The 12,161-nt window shown below is 42.8% G+C and overlaps 1 protein-coding gene across 2 annotated transcripts in view; it reads right to left on the reverse strand.

Annotated features, from left to right (window-relative positions):
* Nucleotides 1-12,161, reverse strand: part of SLC27A6 (solute carrier family 27 member 6) — a 72,112-nt gene that overhangs the window by 14,047 nt on the left and 45,904 nt on the right. For both annotated transcript variants that reach the window (XM_054032263.1, XM_054032262.1), the window contains exon 7: nucleotides 2,348-2,438. In XM_054032263.1, coding sequence (XP_053888238.1) covers nucleotides 2,348-2,438 — 91 coding nt within the window. The remainder of the gene's footprint in view (nucleotides 1-2,347; nucleotides 2,439-12,161) is intronic.

Genomic DNA, 12,161 nt, shown 5'->3' on the forward strand with positions numbered 1-12,161 from the left:
TTCTAATATATCTTTTTTGAGATGGGGTGACCAGATCTGCACACAGTATTCAAGATGTGGGCATATCATGGATTTATATAGAGGCAATATTATATTTTCTGTGTTATCATCAACCCCTTTCCTAATGATTCCCAATGTTCTGTTTGCTTTTTTGACTGCTGCTGGACACTGAGTGGATGTTTTCAGAGAACTATCCACAATGACTCCAAGAACTCTTTCTTGAGTGATAACAGTTAATTTAGACCCCAACATTTTAGATCTATAGTTGGGATTATGTTTTCTAATGTGCATTACTTTGCACTTAACATTTAATTTAATTTGCCATTTTGTTGCCCATTTGTAGATCCATCTGTGAGATCCATTTGTAACTCTTCACAGTCTGCTTTGGACTTAACTATTTTGAGTAGTTTTCTATCATCTCCAAATTTTGCCACCTGTTTATCCCTTTTTCCAGATCATTTATGAATATGTTGAAAAGCACTGGCACCAGTACAGCTTCCTAGGGGACACCACTATTTACCTCTGTCCATTCTGAAAACGGACCATTTATTCCTACCCTTTGTTTTGTATATTTTAACCAGTTACTGATCCAGGAGAGGACATTCCCTCTTATCCCAAGTAACTGTTTACAGGATGAATACCACTACACAAGGTCCAAGGCAGTGGAGGATCCGGCTCTGCTCTTTTTTAGAGATATCACTTACCAAAGTGCACCCACCAAGAAAGATTAGACCTCACATATCTTAGTGAATTGTTTCAGAGTAGCAGCCATGTTAGTCTGTATCCGTGAAAAGAACAGGAGTACTTGTGGCACTTTAGATACTAACAAATTTATTTGAGCATAAGCTTTCGTGGGCTACTGCCCTCTTCTTCGGATGTATTGTAATTGTAATTGTCAGCATTAGTTTCCTTTTAATACTCAAAATAAAGTACCCAAGATTTGAAAAAAATGTATGTCTAAAGCTAGGTATTAAATCCATATTTAAATAGCCTGATTTTGAAGAGTACTGAGCTCCCCAGCAGTTTTCACTGAAGCCAAAAAAGTAAAGTGGATTATATTTATACAGAATCAGTTTTCTTTCTTTGCTGGTTAACTTCTGAAAGTTAACCTAATCTATTTTCAGAAAATACCAGACAAGTTAGGAGAGGAGGAAATAAGTCTGCTTGTTGCACATAGAATGCATGGGTGGAATACTTGTATGGACTACTAGTTTGAAACAAAGTATACAGCGCATTCCTGGAATGGTTGCTTGTGTCCCCGAGCATTCTGGGGCTACCCCCACTCACAAGTTTTAATTGTAGGGTCTCACATTTATTAAAGCATTTTCTGAACAGTAAAACCAGAGGGTTACATTGTTCTAGCAAAGAAAATTACTCCAATAAAAAATATACACAAAAGGGATGGCAAGCATTACAAGGAGTTTAGGGCCAAATCCTGGAGAAAGCATAAAAAGACTATATAACAGGGTTTTGCCCTGCTTTTCTTAGATTCATAAAGTTTAAGGCCAGAAGGGACTACTAAAGCATCTAGTCTAATCTCTTTTATATCATAGACCATTAATTTTACCCAGTTACCGCCATCTTGAGTCCTATAACTTTTGTTTGATTAATACATAACTTCCAGAAAGGCATTCTCCTTATACATGTATCAACTAGTCTCTCAATCTTTCTGATAAGCTAAACAGAATGAGCTCTTTTAGTCTTTCATAGTAAGGCATTTTTTCCAGCCCTCTAATTATTTTTGTACCCTCTCCAATTTTACAATATGCTTTTTAAAATACGGAAACCTGAACTGTATACAGTATCTGTCTCATCAATCACTTATACAGAGGTAAAATCATCTCCCTAATCCTACTCACCGCTCCCCTACTTATATAGCCAAGGATTGCATTAGCCGTTTTTGCCACAGCATTGCACTGAGAGATCACATGGAGTTGCTTGTCCACTGTGAATCCTAAAATCTTTTCAGAGCCACTACTTTCCAGGATACAGTTAGAACGTGTCAAAACTCAGAATTTCATTGTCTGGAAAATTATGACACTTTAAAAGGTTTTCATTCTGATAAATTTTGAAATTTCAAGCAGAAACAAAAGTCCATCTTTTCCCTATTTGTGCTTTTGTCCTTAGTTAGTCTACCATTAAACAGATTGTGCTTCTAAAGCCTCACATGCTTAAAAATGCGCCCCCTCAGGTCATTAAACCTACTGATTTTGTAGGCACATTGTTATAGGTTATTATTAGCTGATGTTGGCGCTTTATCACTTGTAACACAATAACAGTTCATTTTTTTAAAAAACCCTGTAAGTTTTGCATAGGCTGGATGTATCCTGTTATAATGAATGCTTACCTTTCTTAACCTTCTCACACCAACCATGCCTATTTCTAATCGGTTCATCTTTTTTAAAATCATACTTGATTAAGTCAAAAGGGAAAAAAAGCTGAAAAGAGAAGAGAACAGATGGACCATCAGTTATTTATAAACACAGCGACATCTGGTGGCAGCAAAAGTAAGCAATGAAACAATTTTATGTACAGCATTCAAATCTTTTTTACCTAAATGTAGAATCCAATTTTATGTAAATACAAAATGCACAAGATAAACTTATACTATTCACTGAAGAAAAGCAACATCTGAGTTTAATAACCCTGTAACAGTAAAAATATCTCTAGAACACAAATATCACTTATTTTCATACAGCATCTTGTGGCAAAACTGTGGTCCCTATATACCATTGGAGCAGTGTACCAGAATCAGCACCAGGATGTCATAATAATAGAATCAGATCTGCAACGTTAGCTATAGTATTTGTAGTAGGCACCACTAACAAAAGCTACTCCTGGGACCAGATCCTTAGCTGGTGTAAATCAGTGTAGCTCCATTTATTTCACTGGAGTTAAGCCAATTTATTTCAGATGAGGATCTGGCCTACAGTTTTTAGCATTGCTTGCTAGTGAGAATGCTTGAAGTTGTAGATTGTGGAAGTATCGTCAAGAGCAGATTAAAATGTCAAAAAAGGACTGCAGATGAACCAAAAAGCAGCACTCCTTGGGACCCTAACAACTTTCACACTCACTCAGCACTACATTATGGCTCTTAGGAAAAGCCTCATTTTGGTAAAGCTGTACAGCTGCATTACCTGAACAAGACGACTGGGAGCATTCTACTTCCCTAAACGTCAACAAGCAGGGGAGCATTCCCATTACTATATTTCTTTATGGACTGCAGCCTTCTCCCTGCTGGGCACCAGTCCTGCTCAGTGGGCCTCACGTCCTCCTATTGGGTACTATGCACTCCTGAGAGCATAGGGACATAATTTTCTATACTCCCCTGATCACAGACATTGCTATTCTGACTGACCCTTATATGGGCTTCACACCAGAGTTGAAGCTAGGATGAAAGGCTTCTTGGACCCTTTTGCATAGGACTAGACAGAATCTGGCCCTGGCTGCAGGACTGGGCCCCATATTCTTCCCAACATTAAAAACTCAGGTACCTTTTTTCCCCACTAAGGACTCAGGACCTGATTCTCATTTACACTAAGGGCTTGTTTTCACATATTCATATATTCTACAGCTGCACCAGTGCAACTGCACCACTGTAGCACTTTACTAAAGATGCTCCTTTGCCGATGATTAATTCACCTTCCCAAAGGCTGTAGCTATGTCAGCAGGAGAAGCTCTCTCATCAATACAGCACTGTCTACACGGGGAGTTAGATTGGTATGGCTATGTCGCTCAGGGGTGTGGATTTTTCATATAGATCTGTTGTGTAGAGCCCTTTGCAAATGGTATAAAGCGGTTTTCATGTAAATGATAACTAGAACCAGAGTCTTTGTCTTCATGTTTGAGGTGAAGTGACTTTTGCATCACAAAAGCGCAGTATAACCACTATGGTTAAGAAAGCCTATCACTTTTATTTTGGCTGCAAAATTGGAGATCAGGACAAGAGGTGGGCCCCACACATATGCTGCAATACTTGTGCAACAAATCTTCGCCAGTGGTTGAACAGGAAAAGGAAATCTATGCCTTTTGCAGTGCCAATGATTTGGAGAGAGCCAACAGACCATACCAGCAATTGTTACTTCTGCATGGTGCCTCCAGTTGGGAAAGGTGTGTCAAAGAAGAAAAAGTGGACTGTGCATTATCCAAACATTCCATCAGCTATACGCCCAGTACCACACGGAGAAGGACTGCCGGTTCCTGATGCACCCAGAATTATTCTCACTTGAGTCAGACGAGGAAGAGGAAGAGGATGAAACTTCTGGTCCTGAACCATCAATGTCACAGGACCCACATTTTCTCCCATCCTCCTCCTCTGAACCACACCTCATAACACAAGGTGAACTGAATGATCTTGACAGGGATTTGGAACTACCCAAGAGTAAGGCAGAGCTGTTGGGCTCCAGACTACAGCAGTGGAATCTCCTGGCAGGTGATGTTAGGGTTTCCATGTTCCGTGACCGTCAAAAGGATCTTGTCCCATTCTTCTTCATGGAAGGTGATCTTGTAGCCTGCAACATCGATGGTGTGATGGCAGCCCTCAACATCGTTCACGATCCAGATGAGTGGAGACTGTTCATTGATTCATCGAAGACGAGTCTTAAAGCTGTTTTACTGCATAATGGCAATGTTTTGCCATCAATTCCAGTTGGTCATGCAGTCCATATGAAGGAAACCTATGACAACATGAAACAACTTTTGAGGTGCATAAACTATGACCAACATCAGTGGCAGCTTTGTGGCGATTTGAAGGTTGTTGCTCTCTTGCTTGGTCTGCAGACTGGATACACAAAGTACTGCTGTTTTCTCTGTGAATGGGATAGTCATACAAGAGATTCCCACTACATCAAGAAAGACTGGCCACTCCGACAGTCATTGGAGCCTGGGAGGAAAAGTGTTCAGCATCCACCACTTGTTGAATCAAGGAAGATTTTGTTACCACCCTTACACATCAAGCTGGGTCTGATGAAGAACTTTGTGAAGGCCATTGACAAAACACAAGCAGCTTTCAAGTACCTCCGTGGAAAATTTCCAAGGTTAAGTGAAGCTAAGATAAAGGAAGGTGTCTTTGTTGGTCCTCAGATCGTGAACTTCTTCGAGATGATGCATTTGACCATGCACTGCGTGGCAAGGAAAAGACGGCATGGAAAGCCTTCCAGTTAGTGGCAATAAATTTTCTCGGAAACAACAAGGCAGACAACTACAGGTTGTTGGTGGAAAACCTCCTCAAGGCATACAAAAGCCTTGGTTGCAACATGTCACTAAAGATACATTTTTTGCACTCTCATCTAGATTTTTTTCCACCGAGCTGCGGAGCAGTGAGCAACGAGCACGGCAAGCGATTTCACCAGGACATTGCAACAATGGAGAAATGCTATCAGGGCAAATGGAGCCCATCAATGCTTGCAGATTATTGCTGGACAGTGACAAGAGATGCTCCAGTTAATGAATACAAGAGACAAGCCAAGAAGCGCCGAGTAGACACTGAATAGGACTAAACTATGTACATAATAGTTTTTTTGCCTTTTGTTTCATAATAAATTTTATTTATATAACCCTTTTGCTGATTTTTAAAGTGTTACATAAACAGAACAGGTGAAATATTATCATGTAAAGCAACCATAAACACATGAAAAGACCTAGGTTTACAATTTATGATTAAAACTCTACTATCTACACAATATACATAGACATAAAATGTAAAAACTTAAATATCTTAGAAACAGTAGCCAGTTATTTTAATTGTCATATTTGAATTCAGCACATCAAAATACATAATAAATAGCACGTTTTATCTCTGAAGCAGACGACTTCTCAAAAATTGTAGACCAGTGTTAGCACAGGGGGACAATTTAGAAAGAATCAAGTCTGTGGTGGTTGGATGCTGGATTAGTGAATGCAGCTGCACACTGTGCACACCTTTTGTAATATGAAATTGATTGATACTGTAACTTAGTTATAAACAGTACTTTTTGTATTAGATATATTGAAAATGCTTTATAATGTAAAGACTAGATTTTGGTAGCAAAACGACTGACTGCATATGATAATTCAACTGTCATTAGGCACTCAAGTACAATCTTATTTGTGCAATCTGTTTCATTGACAGAGGAAATGTTGAGATTACCTGATTTCCCTGACTCACTGCGACCCAGAGCATGAAGCCAAAAAACCTTTGTTTAAATGTCTGGTCTAAAGAAGTGTACCTCTAACAGTACACTACTGTGTATCAGCCCAATGATCTAAAGTCTGGACACGTGAACTGAGATTTACTGAACCTACTCATCAGCATCTGTAATACTGTAAATCTGTCTACGTGCAAGCTGCTTTCCTTTTGCATTAAAGTTTGTGAATTGGAGTCACCTTGGCAAAGCAGGAGGTGCTGCATCATACTGCTGCAGTTACAGACCTAAATCTGTTTCAGCTTGGCTATTCCAAATTATGGAGAAAGAAGGGGTGTAGACAAACATTACTGTACTATTCTATACAGTGTAATGCAGTGGATCATTCATCTAATTTTAACTGTTTTACTGGATAAATAAATTATACAAACACATGAACCTTTCAACTAGCTAAATTGCAATCTGACCATACTTTGTATCACCACTGCCCTGTGATTAAATAGATAAATAACATTAGAGCAACATAAAGTACTTATATGGCCAAATTACCATAGTATCTGAGCACCTCACAATCTTTAATGCATTTATCTTCACAATACTCCTGTGAGGTAGGGAAGTGCTATTATCCCCATCTATAAAATGGTGATCTGAGGCTCAGAGGGGCCAAGTGACTTGCCCACAGTCACACAAAGTCTGGGGCAGAGCAAGAAATTTAACCTGGGTCTTCTAGGTGCTATGCTAATACCCTAACTACAGGACCATCTTTTTTTCTAGCTAACAGTATCATAATGTCACACCGTTGCTTTTTCAAATACAATATTTAAATTCAAATATGTTTTAAAAATTGTTTTAAAATTATTGTATTTTAAACTCACAATGGACCAGTAAAAATATGTATCAGCTTTTGCCTTTGGTTTGGTTTGTCAGCCGGAAATTTTACAGGTAATCTACTGTTGAATGGTAGATGTTTATAAAACCAACTGCTACATTTGTACACTTGTCTACACAGGAAAATAGCCAATAATAGCTATTCCACACGAGTTCCCAGTGTGAATACTTGTTCCTCCCTGAAGCTGCATCTCCACTATGAGCTAGGGGTGTGATTCCCAGCTCACTTACACATACTCATGCTAGGTTGATGAGAGTTAGTGGGAGTATAAATAGTACTTGTAGCCACGATAGCACAGGGAGCATCAGCGGAGGCACAGTTTAGCCATGCCAAGTACAATCTCACCTGAAACTGTGCCATCGCTGCCTGTGCTACCATGGCTACACTTTTATATTCATGCTAGCTTGATGAATGTGTGTACGAGTTGAGAATCACACTTCTATCTCACAGTGTAGATATAGCCTAAATTGTGCTTTCATGTGGTTTAGGTTAATCCACTTTGGAAGTATTGAGCTAATCCACAGAAAGGCCCTCTGTGTGTGGAGTAAATGTGTCCACATGAGGAACTAGTGCAGAATAGATATTGTATTTTTAGTTCACACCCTAATTTTATTTTGCAATAGCTTTCCTTTGTATACAAGCCCTAAGATTCAGGATCCACCATCCAAACAAATTCAAAGACTTAAATAATTTCCTTCCCTAGCACAATAGCTTCATACATTAACTATGTTTCATAACTACAAGGTCTTACCTATGATGAACTCTGGACCATGTATGAAAACAGAGTTTGGACACTATTTAACCTTGTTTTGGCTAAATTGTTTCCCTTCGTAATTTGGCTAGCCAGTAACAGGACTAACTATTAAAAAAAAAGCCTTGCAAAGAACATCTGGTACTAACCCAGAAAATACTGGTACAGTAAGATATCTTGGAATATAGTGGCAGTATTAGAGCATGCTTGTCAAAAGCTATGTGAATAACCTCACTAACAAAAGAGCAGCAGTGTTATTAATTTTCAGACATGTTTTAATCTTTGCTGAACAGCAAAGATCATAGGAGTTTCTAGTAACACTATTGATAAACACATTAAGAATTTGTGCTGTTAATATTAATTTCCAGAGACTTATATCTGCTTTAGCTAAAACTTTATGTAAAGTTTTGTTTTCATGTTAAAAAGTACCTGTTCTGTTATTTTAAAATTTAAGATTATGAACCAAAAAAACTCCACCTGAATTGGGTCAGTTCTGAAATTCTTTGTTCTGTGAAAGAAAGGTAATAAGCCTCAACAAAATGCTAAAATGTTTTTTGATTGGTTTCAGAGCAGCAGCCGTGTTAGTCTGTATCTGCAAAGAGAACAGGAGTACTTGTGGCACCTTAGGCCTGGTCTACACTAGGCGTTTATGTTGAAGTTAGCGCCGTTACATCGAATTAACCCTGCACCCGTCCACACCGCGAAGGTATTTAGTTCGACATAGAGGTCTCTTTAATTCGACTTCTGTACTCCTCCCCGACGAGGGGAGTAGCGCTAAATTCGACATGGCCATGTCGAATTAGGCTAGGTGTGGATGGAAATCGACGCTAATAGCTCCGGGAGCTATCCCACAGTGCACCACTCTGTTGACGCTCTGGACAGCAGTACGAGCTCGGATGCTCTGAACTGCCACACAGGAAAAGCCCCGGGAAAATTTGAATTTGAATTCCTTTTCCTGTCTGGCCAGTTTGAATCTCATTTCCTGTCTGGACATCGTGGCGAGCTCAGCAGCACTGGCAACGATGCAGAGCTCTCCAGCAGCGATGGCCGTGCAATCTCAGAATAGAAAGAGGGCCCCAGCATGGACTGATCGGGAAGTCTTGGATCTCATCGCTGTGTGGGGCGATGAGTCCGTGCTTTCCGAGCTGCGATCCAAAAGACGGAATGCAAAGATCTACGAGAAGATCTCTAAAGACATGGCAGAGAGAGGATACAGCCGGGATGTAACGCAGTGCCGCGTGAAAATCAAGGAGCTGAGACAAGGCTACCAGAAGACCAAAGAGGCAAACGGACGCTCCGGATCCCATCCCCAGACATCCCGTTTCTACGAGGCACTGCATTCCATCCTCGGTGCGGCCGCCACCACTACCCCACCAGTGACCGTGGACTCTGAGGATGGGATAGTGTCCACGGCTGGATCCTCGGACATGTTAGCGGACGGGGAAGATGAGGAAGGAGATGAGGAGGACGAGGCAGTCGACAGCGCTCACAACGCTGATTTCCCCGACAGCCAGGATCTCTTCATCACCCTTACAGAGATCCCCTACCAACCCTCCCCAGCCGTTACCCCGGACACAGAATCTGGGGAAGGATCAGCCAGTAAGTGTTGTAAAAATCTAAACATTTATTTGTAACAGAACAGGAATATTAACAATTTAAAAAATGGGTTTCTCATGATTAGTTTGATTAGCTTAACGATTCAGTCATGGGCAGTGCAACTATTGAAAAAAAATCTAGCAATGTCCGGTTTTGCATGATTGTCCTGCCCAAGCCGCTCTACTGGTTAGTCACTGCTACAGCAGCTACAGTAAAATGCGGTCTATATGTCCAGGGATGGAGCAGAAATCCTCCTGTGACATCTCGAGGAAGCTCTCCTGGAGGTAATTGGAAATCCGCTGCATTAGGTTCTTGGGGAGAGCGGCCTTATTGGGTCCTCCGTAGTAGGACACGTTGCCACGCCACGAGACTATCAAGTACTCTGGAATCATTGCTCTGCACAGCATGGCGGCATACGGCCCTGGTCTTTGCAGGCTTTCCCGGAGCATTCTCTCTTTCTCGCTGTCAGAGATCCTCATGAGGGTGATGTCGCTCATGATGACCTGCTTTGAATGAGGTAGGGGAATGTTAGTGTTGGGACTGCTTTGCCGTTCCTTTACAGAACTGTAACCGCTGGTTTGCAGCCACGCGGTGGAGGCGGGAGAGGGGCAGCCGAAAGGGATCGTTCCCGGGGACAGCCGCGAGGGTGTGGGACAGGAGCAGACTTCCTGCTTGCCGAATTGCTGGCAGCAGGGACCGACATTGATTTCAATGTGAAATGAGGCCATTGCTAATATTAAAGTTTTAAGCTGCCACAAGTCTACGGCTTACCATGTCTGCCTGCAACAGAAATTCCGTTCTCCTGAGAGGCTTCTCAAATGTGCTGTAGAAGACCCCAGGCACTGAATGCGAAGGCCGAGAATTCGACCTTGTGCTGAGTGCGCATGTGATAGGTGCTGTGCATGGTCTTGTTAACAGAGAAAGACTATGTTCTTTGTTCACAACTACATTTATCTTTCTGAGGAATTCACTCCCTTTTTCCCATTCCCACAGCCCCATCTGCGACTGTCTCACAACCTAGCCTGTCATCACACTCCCAGAGGCTAGCGCGGATTAGGCATAAGAAGAAGAGGACACGGGAGAACATGTTCTCGGAGCTTATAGCCTGCTCCAGAGCCCAGGCAGCACAGCAGACCCAGTGGCGGGAGAACTTGACCCGAATGCACCAAGCCAACATGGATCGGGAGGAGAGGTGGCGTCAGGAAGACCAGCAGGCGACTCAAACCCTGCTTGGACTAATGAGGGAGCAAACGGACACGCTCCGGCGCCTTGTGGATGTTCTGCAGGAACGGAGGCAGGAGGACAGAGCCCCGCTGCAGTCCATCTCTAACCGCCCTCCCCCGCCACCAAGTCCCATACTCCCCTCACCCAAAGTGCACAGAAGGAGAGGCGGCAGAGTCCCTGCTAACTCTCACTCCACCCCTGCAGAGAGCTCGAGCAGCAGAAGGCTCTCATTCCCCAAAATTTGACAAGTTCTTTCCTTCCCGCCTGACACAAGCCCCCGTCCAAGTTTCACTTTCCCAGTTCCATGTTTGGTTGATAATAAAAAATACGTTTCTGTTAACTACTGTTTCCATCATGTTCTTTTGGAGGAGGGGGGGATAGGGGGTTGGTAATTCGACAGGACAGTCACCTTTGGCAGGGTATATAGTCAGGGGCAGGCACAGCAGCAGGGCACATACATAGTGCAGTGATGCAGTGACTAGTTACCCTGGTTAGTCTGGGAGGTTGTTTTCATGTTATGTGGTGGGGGGTGGGTTGCTCTGTGACTTTGTGGCAGGGGAGGGCAGTTACAGATCTTAAGCGGCGGTCCTTAGGCAGGATCACAGAGCCACACAGCAGGGGATCTGTAACCGTCCTCCCCTTGCCACAAAGTCACATAGACCCCCCCCATACACACAGTCCCTATCAGGAGGGGTGACAGGCTCCGTTGAAACAACCATCCCACCGCAGCGGAGCCTGTCAATCCTTGAGTTTAGAAGCTGCATTCGCGCCACTACAGTACACCCGCTCCGCACCACAGTCTGCGTCCCAGTTTTAAAAAATTCCCGCGAATACAGTATTAAAGAAAACGGTGTGCTTTAACAAAGTAGAACTATTTTTATTTTGAAACGTGTGTTGGAAGTGGGGTGAAGGGGGTATGTAACTGGATAGGATAGTCAACATTAACTGGGCAAAGAAACGGGGGCAGGTTTAGCTTCTCAATACACAAACTTTAAAGTCACAGGTTACCCTGCTCACTCAGGAACTTTGCTTTCAAAGCCTTCCGGATGCACAGCGCTTCCCGCTGGTCTCTTCTAATCGCCCGGCTGTCTGGCTGTGAGTAATCAGCAGCCAGGCTATTTTCCTCAACCTCCCACCCCGCCATAAAGGTCTCCCCCTTGCTCTCACAGAGATTGTGGAGCACACAGCAAGCTGCAATAACAATGGGGATATTGGTTTCGCTGAGATCACAGCGAGTCAGTAAGCTTCTCCATCTCCCCTTGAGACGGCCAAAAGCACACTCCACCACCATTCTGCACTTGCTCAGCCGGTAGTTGAAGAGTTCTTTTTCAGTGTCCAGGGCGCCAGTATAGGGCTTCATGAGCCAGGGCATTAGCGGGTAGGCTGGGTCCCCGAGGATGACTATAGGCATCTCCACATCCCCAAGAGTTATTTTGTGGTCCGGGAAGTAAATACCTTGCTGCAGCCGTCTAAACAGACCAGAGTTCCTGAAAACACAAGCGTCATGAACCTTGCCCGGCCATCCCACGTAGATGTTGGTAAAACGTCCCCTGTGGTCCACCAGTGCTTGCAGCACCAT

The sequence above is a fragment of the Malaclemys terrapin genome, chromosome 6 (genome assembly GCF_027887155.1).
Source record: "Malaclemys terrapin pileata isolate rMalTer1 chromosome 6, rMalTer1.hap1, whole genome shotgun sequence".
NCBI lineage: Eukaryota > Metazoa > Chordata > Testudines > Emydidae > Malaclemys > Malaclemys terrapin.